Below are 15,053 nucleotides of genomic sequence, written 5' to 3'. Positions count from 1 at the left end.
TGTCAAAACAGATCACAGAAAAAAAACAACTGGTTATAACCACTTCAAAATGTTAATAAAGCAAAGTCAACAATTCATTTGTTCAAACAGAATCCCAAATATGTTCAGGCTTTTATTGGTATGGGTTCTGAACTAAGCATGTCTTATAAGGAGAGATGGAAATCTAGGCATTATTATGATATAACTCATTAGCATGAAGATGATGAGGGGTTATGAAGAGTGGCTTGGAGGCAGGGATTGGCATTGATACGACATCAAGGTTTTGAGGGGTTATGGGGAGTGGCTGAGGGCTAGAGAGCCAAAAACAGAAAGTGCAAGAAAATCTCAGCAGGTTTAACAGCATCTGTGGGGAGAGAGTAAAGCTAACGTTTCAAGTCTGTGGGGAGAGAGTAGAGCTAACATTTCAAGTCTGGATGACTCCATCAGAGCAAGCTAACTGCTTTCATTACAACTGAGTGCCAGAAAACTAAAGAGGGCCTTGTAATCAGCTGGCCTCAGCACTTGCCCATCCCCGTGGCCACCTCAGATCTGCTACTGGGGTCAGTGGGCCTGACTCTATCCCACACACGCTTCCCTGAAGTGAAAATTGCACAGTTTGGGTATTTTAACCCAAGGTGAGTCTGCCAAGTTGGAAAATTCCCTGACTTGAGCTGCCACCTCCATAGCTACAATCTGGCCCAAATTCTTCAAATCTCTACACTGTAGAATAGATTATTGCTGATCAACCATGGACTCTCTCTCTCGTCCATCTATTGGTTGCTGATAGCTTTAGGTGTAATTTTCAATTTGAATAAAATACTCAGGTTTTGTTTTTGACTTCTGGTTTAACCTAAGCAGGTTACAGATTCCCATTGTTGTTATATATTGTACTTTAGTAAAGCTCATTAATAAAGTAAGATCCAGTCGCAAAACATAAACCAAAATTAAATGATATTAAGATGATGTTTGCTATTCTTAGAAGGATCAGATGCTGGAACAACCATTCATCAGTTGTTTTAAACACCATACAGCTTTTTTCAAACAAATGTGTAGCTCCCCAGTGTGTCTGTGCATAAATGCACCACATGGTGAGGTTACTGAACCATACAGATTCTTAAATGTTTCTGGATAGATGCCGGGCATTAGCTTACTGAACTGAAGCTGATCTCAAGCTGTGGTAAGGGCAGTATGCTTGGCTTCAGGGCCTTGGGCAACAGAAGGAACTCAGCCAAGATTCCCAATCTTGAGCGACCTCAGTTCAAAGCTACATTCAAGTGAGGGCATGAACAATCTATCTTGAGATAGTCTTCACAGATGAATAGCTTGTGAACACTCACTGGACAGTCTCAACCTCATCAATCAAACCATGTGGACAAGTTACCTGAGAGCTGGGTTTTCACCAATAGGACTGTATGTCAGTGTATATTGACCTCTATGAAAGGAGTGGTGAAAATTGAAAACACTTTTGGCACCAATTAGTGATGAAATGACTGTTTTACTGAAGCTCATCACCCAACAACCTCTGCACGCAAAAATGCTAAAGTGGCTTGCAGAATAGTTTCCTTGGTTTCACTTCCCTTTTGTATTTCCAATAGCAAAATATCCCAAATCAAGGTCCTCCCTGCCTCTGGAGCAGCTTATCCATAATAACAAGTAAAAGAGTGATCATTAGTCACCTAGTCAAAGGCTAACAAGATTGCTTTGATTTGTTTTCAGTGTGCAATTACTGGAAGAACTTATAAAAATATTCTACCGTGTCTGGCCCACAAATGAGTAATAGCAAAGTTGTCAAAGGGAGTTTTGACAAACTGCTTCTATTTGCTGCCACCTTTACAATTACTGAACTGTGTACTCTGTGAACAGATGGGCCACTGCATTATGAATCCTTTTTTAGCACAAGAAACACCTCTGACACATAAATTCCTGATGATGAGTGTTTAATCATTAGGATGGTTTGAATATAGCCCTGACCTATTGTTAGGATAAAGGAGGTACATTCTTTCTCATGCTTACCTCTGTTTGGTTGGTTTCCTGTCTCAGCTGTTGTTTGTGTTGACAATCACATAATTTTTCAGCTGGTCTGAAGTCAAGAGAATTGGTTTGCACCAGGTCACTCAGCCACGGTTGCGTCCGCAAGGACAATGGTACTGTTGCCCCACCAACAGGCTGGTGGTCCATCACCATAAAACTGTGTCTTTGTCCAGAAGTGTCCCAGTCAGCAGAGGTTGGTTTGGTGAGACCTAAGGCACTGAATGTTAAATCTGCGTGATTTTTGCTGGGTAGGGTGGTTGGAAAAGAAGAGTCCCCAGCACCTTTATAAAAATTCTCAAATTTGTATTGCCCAGCAGAAATTGGAGATTGGTTCTGGGTGGACTGTTTGGCACATGTGCCCCAACGCTTTGTGTCATCAGCTCTCAAGTGTTTCATACTGTGACATGTAAAACTGTGCGGCTCATTTACTCCACAAGTACATGGCTCCATTTTACAGTTCGAAAGATCTGTCGTACTGTTTACAGAATCCGCATTCCCAGTGGCCCCACACTCAGGGTTACACTTTACTGCGTCGGTGAGTCTGGAGAGGGATGACCATTTCCTGATGGGTCTGGGGTCCTTCATGTCTAAAGAGGTTTTTGGTGTAAAAAAGGTTTTTGACTTGCTGGGCAGTGTCAGGGTCATATTACATTTACCAGAGCTGGCTCCATCCTGTTGTTCTGGTTTACATGGTGAGGAGTTGGAGGTGGAAGGCATGACATGGGCTGTGGGGATTGTGATCTGAGATCTGTTTGGTTTGAAGCACGAGATGCCACTTGAGTTTGAGTGATCTATAGAGAGAAAGAGAGAAAAACATTTAATTTGAAAAACAGGGGAAGCTTTGCTACCACTGACAAACAGGACACTTTGAAGGGTCACAACTTAGAAAAAGAAGTTCTTTATAGGAATATATGCGTTATAAACATAGCATTGTGAAAGGCTAATTAGCGGAATAAATCAAAATTATTTCCAGTAACTTCATACACTATTGGAAATAATTAATAACTAAGTTAATATGGAAAGACACAAGCTACTGTCGCTGCTTACAACATTTCTCCAAATGGGATTTTTTTATTATTCATTCAAGGACATGAGCGTCAGTGGTTGGCCTGCATTTATTGCCCATCCCTAGTTGCCTTTGTAGGCAGTTGAGAAGTCAACCACATTGCTGTGGTTCTGGAGTCATATGTAGGCCAGACGGGTAAGAGTGGCAGATTTCCTTCCCTAAAGAACATTAGTGAACCAGATGAGTTTTTCCGACAACCAAAAATGGTTTCATGGTTATCAGTAGATTCTTAATTAAAGACTTTTTTTTACATTGAATTCAAATTCAGTGCATGGTGGCACTTTGGTTAGCAGGGACCCGGGTTTGATTCCCGGCTTAAGTCACTGTCTGTGCAGAGTCCACACATTCTTCCCGTGTCTGCGTGCGTTTCCTTCGGGTGCTCCAGTTTCCTCCCACAGTTTGAAAGACGTGCTGGTTGGGTGAATTGGCCATGCTAAATTCTCCCTTAGTGTACCTGTCTAGGCGCCGGAGTGTGGCAACTGGGGATTTGCACAGTAGCTTCATTGCAGTGTTAATGTAATCCTATTTGTGACTCTAATAAATAAAGCTTAAACTTCAAATTCCACCATCTGACATGGTGGTATTTGAATCTGTGCCCCTGAAGCATTAGCTGAGTTTCTGAATTAATAGTCAAGCCCACCATCAGACCTCAGCTCCCTGCTGTTAATCACACCTTGAATACTCTGTTCATTCTGAGCACTACACATTATGAAGGATTATTAATCTTTGAAGAGGTGCAGCATTGATCTACTCATTTGATATGTGGACTCCAAGTCTTAAACTACAAGGAGAAAATACACAAACCAAGATGATAAATCCTAGAATTGAGAAGGTTAAGAGGTGAATTGGTCAAAAGTTTACATGACCGTAAGGGGAGGTAATGAAATGAAAGTCGCCAAAGTCCCAGAGGACCATAAGCTAATCTCCCCTTTGAGGATGAGGTGATTGGTGATGATTTAACCTAAGCATCACCACACCTGACGCAAGGGGTAAGGTTGAGAAGGTCGGGCCTTCATGGATAATCTCAGCCAAAACAGGAATTGAACCCGTGCTGTTGGCATCGCTCTGCATCACGAACCACCCGTCCAGCCAACTGAGCTAACTGACTCCCAAAGGGATGTCACAGGATAGATAGAGAGGAACTATTTCCACTGGTTGAGAAATTTAGGACACAGCCTAAAAATTAGAGGCATCCTTTCAGGAGTGAGGATAGGAAAGACTTCCTGATGAAAAGGGTAAATGTCTGGTATTCTCTTCCACAAATGAGAGGTGATACCAGGTTCAGTTTAAATCTGAGTGATAGATTTCTGATATAAATTCTGAGGATACATACTAACCGACTCAAGAACATCATTGTCCCTGCTGCCAACAGACTTTTGAATGGACCTACCTCTTCTCTGCACTACATTCTGCATCCTCTCCTTTCTTTCTCTATGAATGGTATGCTTTGTCTATATTGTGTGCAGGAGACAATACTTTTCACTGTATACATGTGACAATAATAAATCAAATCAAATTATTAAGGGATCTGAGGAAAGAGTGGGTGTATGGAGTTAGGTCACTAATCAGCCATGATCTCTGTGAAAGGTAGAATATTCTCTAGTGACTAAGTAGTCTATGTGTAACTGGCTTACACCGTGATCCCCACAGGCAGAACAGGCCTGAAGGGTTGAATGGTCTATTCCTAATTATATGTTCCATACAGTGAGCTTCTACTTTTGGTTAAGGGTATTAAAAAAAAGGGCTCAATAAGGCCTCCAACCCCACTCCTCCAGTCAAAGAAAATCATCGTTGATCTTCCACTCCACATTCTCACATTAACCCCATATTCTTTAATTCCCTTATTACTTAAAAACTTATTCACTCTATAAGAACCTAAGAACATGGCTGTTTGGTGAAAAGAAATGAAACCATGACAATTTCCAAGTGTGAAATACAGGAAAAAGAATCAGAGGGAAAACCAGATCAGAATATTGACTTCCCGGTCAACATTTGTGAGCAGGAGATAGTTAAACGTGGAGAGAGTGAGAGATTTAAAGATTAAAAGGCTGTAGGAAGGAAATGAGTGACAACATGCTTAGAGCATACTGGTTAAAACGTATTTTCTATTATCCTTTTTTAAGACATATATAAATTGCACTATGACAACCAGTATAATATTTAGAAATTGTAGGCTGGGCTGAGTTAATCCTGCAGCATTGCTGGTGAAGATCGCCCTCTGGTGTTAATGATGAGGAGCTGTTGCTTTGTCCAACCATAAAACCATCAACATAAAAGCTGCTTGCAGTTCCAATTAGTTCTGTTCTTTTGGCAATATTCAACATATCCGAGAAAAGTTGTGAGCTTTTTTTGATATTTTAGTAAAAGAAAACATGTATAAAAATAGATTCTTAAAAATGTACAACATACAAGAAATAAAAGCATGATCAATATTTTCTCAGCATATATATCCTATAACTTATGCTGGATAAATTATTTCCAAGACGGAAAAATCATTTAATAGTATGCCATTCCTTCCAACAAAATAATAAGTGGATCATATGTCACAGCCTACAATATGGTTTTTGATTAGACAGTCCTATTGTTTGCTGGGCCTGATCTTTAACTGGTGGGGTAGATTTCTGCTGGAAACAGGAGAGATGTAAAACAGGCTATCGACTCATTATCTCTCGTTTCACACGATAGCACAAAGTCTGGATCTGCCTCTAGCATGTACACTGGATGCCAGGCTTTTATAAATTTCTGGCAGTGCACTGTTCAACACGTCTCTGTGCAATTTTCATAGTCATTAGTTAGTGGAAGCAGCATGCAACTGACAGAGCTAAGCAATCTCACATCAATGAAACAAATCTAAACTCTGTGGATCTGTCACAACCAGTTGTGAATGGTGACGGACAATTAAACAAATAACAGGGGTGACGGTTCCACAAATATCCCCATTCTCAACAATGGGGCAGTCCCGCACATCAGTGCAAAAGATAAGGTTGAAGTATATGCAGCCAGAGATGCCAAATGGATGATCCATCTTAGCCTCCTCTTCAGGTCTTCAGGCAATTCAATTCACTCCAGGTGATATTTGATTTGATTTATTATTATTGTCACATGTATAGGTAGACAGTGAAAAGTATTGTTTCTTGCACGCTATACAGACAAAGCATAACATTCATAGAGTACCTAGGGGAGAAGGAAAGGAGAGGGTGCAGAATATAGTGTTACAGTCATAGCTAGGATGTAGAGAAAGATCAGCTTAATATATGGTAGGTTAAGCAATAGCTGAATACAATGGACCTGCAATGGCTGTTTGCCATGACAACATTTTGATGACCGTACTGATGACTTGTTCTCCACAACTTGCCACACCCCTAGCCAAGCTGTTCCAGTATAGCTACAACACTGGCATCTACCTGCCAATGAGGAAAGTTGCCCAGATCTGTCCTGTACACAAAAGGCAGCGCAAATCCAACCTGGCGAATTACCACCCAGAGTACTTTCAATCATCAGCAAAATGATGGAAAGAGTCATCAGCGGAGCTATCAAGCTACACTTACTGATCAGTGATGATCGGTTTTGATTCTGCCAGGGCCACTCAGTTCATGATTTCATTACAATCTTCATCCAAACCTGAACAAGGTGAGCCAAACTCAAGAGATGAGGGGACATTGATTGCCTTTGACATCAAGGCAGCATTCAACAGAGTATGGCATCAAGGAGCCCTTGTAAAACTGGAGTAATGGAAATCAGAGGGAAATCTCTCCACTAGTTGGAGACATACCAGCACAAAAGAAGATGGTTGTTGAAAGTCAAACATCTCGGTCCCAGGACATTACTGCAGGGTAGTGTTATTCAGCTGCTTCATCAATGAACTTCACTCCATTATAAGGTCAGAAGTGTGGATGTTTGCTGCTGAGCACCAGTTGCAACTCCTTACACTGAATCAGTCCATGTCTACATGCAGCCAGACCTGCAACTAATAAGTGGCAAAGAACATTCGCGCCACACAGGTGCCAGTCAATGACCATCTCCAACAAGACAGAATCCAACCATTTCCTCTTGGCATTCAACAGCATTACCATCGCTAAATCCCCCACCATCAACATCTGTGGGATTACCATTGACCAGAAACTGAACTGGACTAGGCATATAAATACTGTGGCTGCAAGAGCAGATCAAAGTTTGGGAATTCTGTGGATAGTTACTCACCTCCTGACTTCCCAAAGCTTGCTCATCATCTATAAGGCTCGAGTTAGGAGTGTGATGAAATACTTTCCACATGATTGAATGAGTGCAGCTACAACAGTACTCTAGAAGCTAGACACCATCTAGAACAAAGCAACTTGCTTGTTTGGTAGCCCATTCATCACCTTAAACATTCAGTCCCTCCAGAATCAATGCACAGTGGTAACAGGGTGCAACATCTAAAAGGTGCACTGCAGCAACTCACCAATGCTCTTTCCACAGCATCTTCCAAACCTCCCAACTTGGGCAAGGGCAGCAGATGCATGGAAAGATCATATGCAAGTTCCCCTTCAAGCCAGACACCTTCCTGATATATCACCATTCCTTCACTGTTGCGGGACCAAAGTCCTGGAATTCCTTCCTAACAGCACTGCGGTTGTAGCTACACCACAGGGATTTCAGCTGTTCAAGAAGGTAACTCACGACCATACTCTCAAGAGCAATTAGGAGAGGGAAATAAATGCTGGTATAACCAGCAATGCCCACAACACTTCAAAGAATTTTTAAACAGTTAATTGGAGGAGAATAAGACACAAGTAAATGAATGCGAACTCATTGCACAGTGCTCTATCAGGGAAAATTAAACTCTGAAATCTAATTTCTCTGAACTTTAAAAAGAAAATTCTGTGCCATATGGGATTAATTATTCTCGTTACTAAGAGTTTGGATGAATTTTTATCAGGAGGAAAGTAAAATGCAGAACTCTGGCCCTAGCTCTGACCCTACTCCTCATTTATACTTCTCACCATTTCGATGCTGTAACTTAATCAAGGGAAAAAAACTTGCATTTATGTAGCATATTTTACCTTCTTGGGATGCCCCAAGGCTCTTTACAGCCAATTAAGTATTTTTGAAGCACAATTATAGCGATAATGTGGGAAAATACAGTAACCAATTTGCTATTATGACATCAGGCAATTGGTTAAGTGTCATAATGAGTCCTGGACGATGAAATGTAAAAAACACCCAATAAGTGGCAGACTTAATGAGCAGTCTGTAATGCACTGATGTGTTGCTTCTTCCATTGTGATTTACTGGTACAGCGAAGAGCTGTGCTTCCTTTGTTTCAGATAAGATGGTGTAGCAATGCAAAGGCACATTGTGTATTATAGTACATAGGAAAAGCCCCCATTATAGAAATGCTGTGGTCTAAAACATTTGCCGCATTTCTAAGAGGGGGATTGCTTTCATTGTCTCACACACCAGAGAGTGGAATTCACTGTTTCAATGTTATACCTGCAACTTGTGTCATTTATAGAATCAATTTCAATACTGCTTGTGAGAAAACATGTTGCAATCTTTGTTCTGAATTATAAATACACTGAGAATAAAACACAAACAGCCTCTATTTACCATTCAGTTGTCACACTGGATTTGCTACAAAGCAGTTCTGAAGTCCAATGACAGGAAGACAAGGTCAGTCACAAAGTTGTCTTTTAAATTTTTGCTGTGTTTCCTTTTGGGACATTAATGACACAAACAAGGTTATAATCATTGCCCCTCTGTAATTACTCTGACAAGGAAATAGTGGGCCTTGTTCAAATGCTACAATCCTTGTAGTGACCCCTTGGCAGGACATTGGACCATAACCATGAAGGAATGGCAGTAAATGGTCAAGATAGGATACAGGGAAACTTGGAGGTGATGTTTTTCCCATGACACTGCTGTCATTCGTGCATAGTGAGAGAGGTTACACATGAGGAAGGTCCTATGCATCCTGTATATCCTACAAATTACATCCACAGTGAATACCACAGTGATGGAAAGGTTGGATATTGAGTTCAGTGATTGTAAAGCAGGCTGCTTTGCTTTGGATGATATCAATTTTCTTGAGTATTGTTACAGCTGCACCATCCCAGATCGGTATTCTGCTTTGGACTTTGTAGGAAGAGGAAAGGCTGAAAGGGGTCAGGAAGTGAGTACTCAGCCTTTCCCTGCCACATTGATATGACTGGCCCAGTAAAACTTCTGGTCATTGGCGATCCCGTTACGCAAATGATGGGAAACTCAGTTATGGTGGTGCCACTGGAGGTTGGGTGGAGACGTCTGGGCTTTCTATTGACCTGGTGTATTTTAAAATTAATTTTTGAGATGATAGCATTGCTCACAAAGCTGGCATTTATTGTATAACTCTAATTGCCCCATAACTGATTTGATGAGCTCTTTTGGTGTAAATTGTGTAAAGGTCAATAAGCCACTTCAGAGGCCACTAATGTGTCAATCATGGTGATGATGTAGGAGTGGAGTCACAGGTGGGGTAAGGAAGTGTTTCTTTTGTAACACCAGTTGGATAATTATGACAGTTGGACAGCTTCAGAGCCACTTTTATACTGATATCAACATTTTAAAATTTCCATGTTATTTTTTAAACTGAATTCAAACTCTCAAATTTCCATAGTGGGATTTCAGAGGGGTCTAAGGCACTGAATTACTCGATCCAGTCACATAATTATTTTACCACCATGCCTGGACTGAAGCAGAACAATAGAATTATTGGCAAACAGTCCTGACCTATTGATAATTCAACATGCCATCATTTGAAACTCTCACCATTATAGATTCCAGTGGTCGGGCATCTCAGTTCACTCCATATGGCATTCGCAGGACAGAGAAAAAAACTAGATCTTGACAACAAGATCTTTAAACCAGAAGTCTACTAGTAAACTCTAGGAATCAACTGGACATTGAGGAGGATTGTTCAGTTTATCACATGCACAAGAAACAAGATAAAGTAGACACCGAGTTACAGCTACAGTTTGGCTTCTGTCAGAATCATTTGCTCCAAGTTTTCTCACTGTCTTGGTCCAGCCCTGAACACAAGTGCTGAATGCCAAACTTGCCTTCCACAGCTAGGCAGCAGTCATAGCACCAAGGAACTTCAGCAAAACCGAAGTCAGTGGTGATCAAAGGGAAGTCTCTTCAGTGGTTGGGATCATTACAGATACAACCGGTTGGATTTAATGCAGCCCATTGCAGCAGGAAAGATGGTGGCCAGGCTCATTCATTCATTCAAGAGTCTCCATGTCAGCCTCGTGGGGACAGGAAAACCTTCCCAGTAAAGTCAGAGAGAGGAAGGGGCCGATCTAGGATTTCCGGCCACTAATGGCAGAATGTCAATTCATGTCAGTGTCACTAATGAGCCAATTGATAGTCATTATCCTTGAGCTCGCTGCAAAATTTAGTCGTGGACTGGTGGTGGTGAAGGTGGTGGGATGGGGGAGGGTAGGGCGGTAGGTATGGAGGGGGGAACAGGCACACAACTGTCCCGCACATCCCAGTAAATCCTGTTGGATTTTCCAGCAGCCTCCCAGACCAAGGGACCTGGCATCAGGAAGGTAGGGGTAAGATGGGGATGGGGGCGGGGCTTCGCAAAAAGCCACCCACCTGTCCTTGTTTCGACTTCTCTGCTTCCCTCTTCCTTGACCACCGCCTCCCCCACCCCCACCCACCCCCACCCACCCCCCCATACAATCTTCATCCTGCTTTCACTCAGTTTTGGTCTGAAGATAATGATGGACCTCTGCTGAGTGCATTGCCACTGACTGCTGCTTCTCCCACACGCACTGGCTACATGAAATGCTGTAAAAAGTCTGACAACACCAGGTTTAGGTTTTAACCTAGCCAGTCCAACGCCGGCATACCCACATCATGACTACATGAAATGCTGCCAGCCTTTGATTTGCCAGAAGCTCTCGGCAATAGGGACTTCTGTCACCAAGGTCCTTAGTCATGCAGAATGCCCAACATTGGTCACTTCCCAAAGCGCCCTTGTTAAAGTCAGGGCTCACTTGTCAATTTTCCAATGGTTGTGAATACTCCTGTTGGCTGTTGTACTGTGTACAGCTCTGGTCACCCTATTATAGAAAGGATATTATTAAACTAAAAAAGAGCGCAGAAAATATTTACTAGGATGCCACCAGGACTTAATGGTTTGAGTTATAAGGAGAGACTGCATAGACTGGGACTCTTTTCCTCTGGAGTGTAGGAGGCTGTGGGTGATCTTATAGAGGTCTGTAAAATAATGAGGGGCACAGATCAGCTAGATAGTCAACATCTTTTTCAAAAGGTATGGGAGTCTAAAGCTAGAGGGTATAGGTTTATGGTGAGAGGAGAGAGATACAAAAGTGTCCAGAGGGGCAATTTTTTCACACACAGGGTGGTGAGTGTCTAGAACAAGCTGCCAGTGGTAGAAGTAGCAGTGGGTACAATTTTGTCTTTTAAAAAGCATTTAGACAGTTACATGGGTAAGATGGCTATAGAGGGATATGGGCCAAATGTAGGCAATCGTGACTAGCATAAGTGTTTAAAAAAAGGGCAGCATGGACAAGTTAGGCCGAAGGGCCTGTTTCCATGCCGTAAACCTTTATGACTCTATGACAAATGTAGTTGTTGGGAGCTAGTCATTGTAGGTCCTGGCCACCAGTTTCTCAAGCAACTTCTATCCAGCCACATTCAGGTTTTTAATGAATAATATTCCTCCATCACTTCTGGCTGAAGATGCAAACTCTTCAGCTTTGTTTCTCCACTGCTGGACTCTGCCACAATTGAGAATGCTAATGTTCATGGGGCTGTCTCTCCAACGTGATAGCGGTGCAGAGCTTTGCTGCAATCCCTTGGTTGTGGATTGTCTGTTTGCAGTCTGCTGCTTTTGGTGTGCTGCGTTCTAGCACAGTCACTTCTTTAGATTTGTATCCCATGCCATGGTAACCACGTGCAACACCTGGCAAATCCTCTACACTCTTCATCCAGCTAGGACTGCTCTTCTGGCCTTGTGGTAATGTCAACATGGCTGGGTCAAAATCCTGGAACTCCCCCTCCCTAACAGCACTGTAAGGGTACCTACACTACATGGACTGCAGCTCACCACCACCTTCTCAAGGGGCAATTAGGGATGGGCAATAAATGCTGGTCAGCCAATGAAACCCACATCCTGTGAAAGAATTGTGAAAATGTATTGATGAAAGTATTGTTCCATGACATACAGATAGTGGTGGTAAATGCTATTGATCTCAGTGGTCCAGATTGCACCATGGATGACCAATTTTGGGTGCTAGCTTTGACCTTAGTCTGTCTCATGTAAAGGGTGAGAGTGGCACACTAAAAATTGGAGGATCCCTTCACAGTAGAGACTGCATAAGATAATCAAATATACAAGTTTCATCTCATGTGGAAAAGAAGATTAAACAGGTAAACCTGAACACCACAAAAAAATGAGAGAGAGCCTGGAATTCCAAACCAGAATGAAAGGATTAAGTGAGTTGGTCACCAGCAAGGTGAATATAATGAGGCATGAAAAATGGACTGCAGGTTAAGTAAATTGCCTAAGAGGTAACATACTATATCACACAAATACAGCTGATTAATACTCTCCTCTTCAGGAATCGACCCCTAGAATGATTGGTAGTTTGCTATTTTGTCAATACCAAACTGCCTCCAATGGTTTGCTGTTTAAACTGAAAGCAGAGTAAGTGCCAAAGCAACATTGAAAATTTTCTATTGCGTTACTGGATGTTGTATGTGTGCTGTCTACTTCATGTGTGTCATTAACAACAAATGAGCAACATTAATGGGCCATTAAATTAGCTTCAAGACCTTTAGTAAAAAATTGCAAGATAAATACTGATGAGGAAAGCCATTCAAGCAATCTTAGTTCACCCAGCTAGAAAAAGCTGCAATCTTGGCAAAGTAACCAGATCCTAAATTCACGATCATAGGACCAGTGAGGATGTGCAAAGGCATTCAGCATAACTTAGCTCATCCAGATGAAAAGAAATTAATCCCCCAAGCCTTCAGTAATCATTTGTAAATCTGTTCCATGAAGCCTTTAAAATGTGATCCATCCAGTGAAAGGTGACAGTTAAAGCTACTAGATTCGTCTCAGTGACTGAATGGCTGATATCCTGCCCACGTGGTGCCAGTCCTGATATTCATAGAATCATAGAACCCTACAGTGCAGAAAGAGGCCCTTCGGCCCATCAAGTCTGCACCGACCACAATCCCACCCAGGCCATACCCCCATATCCCTACATATTTTACCCACTAATCCCTCTAACTTAAGCATCCTAGTACACTAAGGGGCAATTTTAGCATGGCCAATCAACCTAACTCGCACATCTTTGGACTGTGGGAGGAAACCAGAGCACCTGGAGGAAACGCACGCAGACATGAGGAGAACATGCAAATTCCACACAGACAGTGACCCAAGCCGCGAATCGAACCCAGGTCCCTGGAGCTGTGAAGCAGCAGTGCTAACCATTGTACTACCGTGCCGCCCATATTAATCTGCTCTTCTGAGCAGATGGCAATCGCACTCCTTGAAGCCAGTGTGGTTCTTCGTTAAGTATGCCGATTGGAGTCACCAAGCTGCTGACTGGAGATTTAGCTCTAGCCTGAGTGGGGAAAATCTGCTCTGGCTTTTACCAAAACCCTTTCCATGAGACATGACTCCCTTTTTCGTGCCAACCACCCTGCCTCCTGCTGCCCAGTATCTTTGCTCCCATCTGCCCAGTTTCCCCTTCCCATCCTAGGAAGCCTTGACTGGGAAGCTGACTGGCAGCATGGAGGTGAAGCCCTGCCATTAAAATTTCCAGGGCCTCATGTTGCTGACACCAGGGACAACTCCTATCTGCTGGAATCTGGTTTCAGTTACGTTTACCTCTCCTATTTCAGAATCAAGAACAAATTTGCTCCCACAAATGACTGTCAAAATTTAAAAATGTCATTGTCAGCCCTGCATTTATTCACCATCAGGAATAATTAATGACTCGCAGTACTCATTAGCATATTGTAATCATGACAGATAAGACAGTCTTGGCAATTAATCAATTATAGTACTTGATGAGCATCTCACTTTGTTTATGAAAAAAAGATCTCAGGGAAAAGCTACCAGAATGCAAAGTTACTTCAAAAGATTGAAATCCATTCAAGGTCTTTCCAAACAAAGTCCTGACAGACACTGTTTTGGTTAATACTAAAAATAATGGGAACAAACTGACAATCATTGTGTTATATTTCTTTGCATTTGTTCTCAGGGTTCAGGCAACACTGGCAAGATTACAAAAATTACCACCAGCAGCTGCCAAATTGTTCAGTACGCTGGGACTATTCAGTACCTGACACGCTCGCCTAGGAGTGCAGGTTCCCCTCCCGAAATAAACTTCACTAGCAAACTCAGTCAGAGTCAGTGCTAAAAATCTGGCACTTACACCAGGCTGTGTGCCACTACCACACAGGGATTTTTGATCCATCATATTCCATTTGCTTCTAATACATTTCTCATTTTATCTGATTTGAAACATTGTACGGACGGACAAAGGCAAATTAATGCCTATAAAAACCAATAACGAAAGTATTCACTCTGGGCCACAACATCCCATTTTACTGGACTTGCTCATTCAAAAATGAAAGACTTCTCTGAATTAGTAACTGCTCAAAGTCCCGTGACTTTGTGAGTGAAAATGCCAGATAGAATGAACCCAGGCAGTACTGAGATCTTGCAAAGAAAGAGGCTTGCTGTGCTGAAATGCTCTATTGTAAGATAAATAAAAGGCCCAGTTTATACTTTCCTCTTTACGACTTGTGGCATTTGTCCTGTGTTTGTTAAGACAAAGGAAGCCTATGAGCGGGAATAGAACACCTTTCTACTTTTACCATCCAGTGTCACCATCTGAGCCAGCTGCGTCATGGGCAGATGCCAGGGAAAGCTCCCTCAGCTTCAGCAATGCTGCTCTGCCTTAGTATC

General features: G+C 42.2%; 1 protein-coding gene across 1 annotated transcript in view; it reads right to left on the bottom strand.

Annotated features, from left to right (window-relative positions):
* The window catches only part of cep85l (centrosomal protein 85L), a 213,312-nt gene that overhangs the window by 133,085 nt on the left and 65,174 nt on the right, over positions 1–15,053 (bottom strand). Inside the window, exon 3 of the mRNA XM_080192557.1 lies at positions 1,993–2,801. Coding sequence (XP_080048683.1) covers positions 1,993–2,801 — 809 coding nt within the window. The remainder of the gene's footprint in view (positions 1–1,992; positions 2,802–15,053) is intronic.

This window comes from Carcharhinus amblyrhynchos, chromosome 7 (genome assembly GCF_965287045.1).
Source record: "Carcharhinus amblyrhynchos chromosome 7, sCarAmb.v2.hapA, whole genome shotgun sequence".
Taxonomy (NCBI): domain Eukaryota; kingdom Metazoa; phylum Chordata; class Chondrichthyes; order Carcharhiniformes; family Carcharhinidae; genus Carcharhinus; species Carcharhinus amblyrhynchos.
The sequence above is the reverse complement of the archived record's forward strand: the minus strand, read 5'-3'. Positions and strand labels throughout refer to the sequence as shown.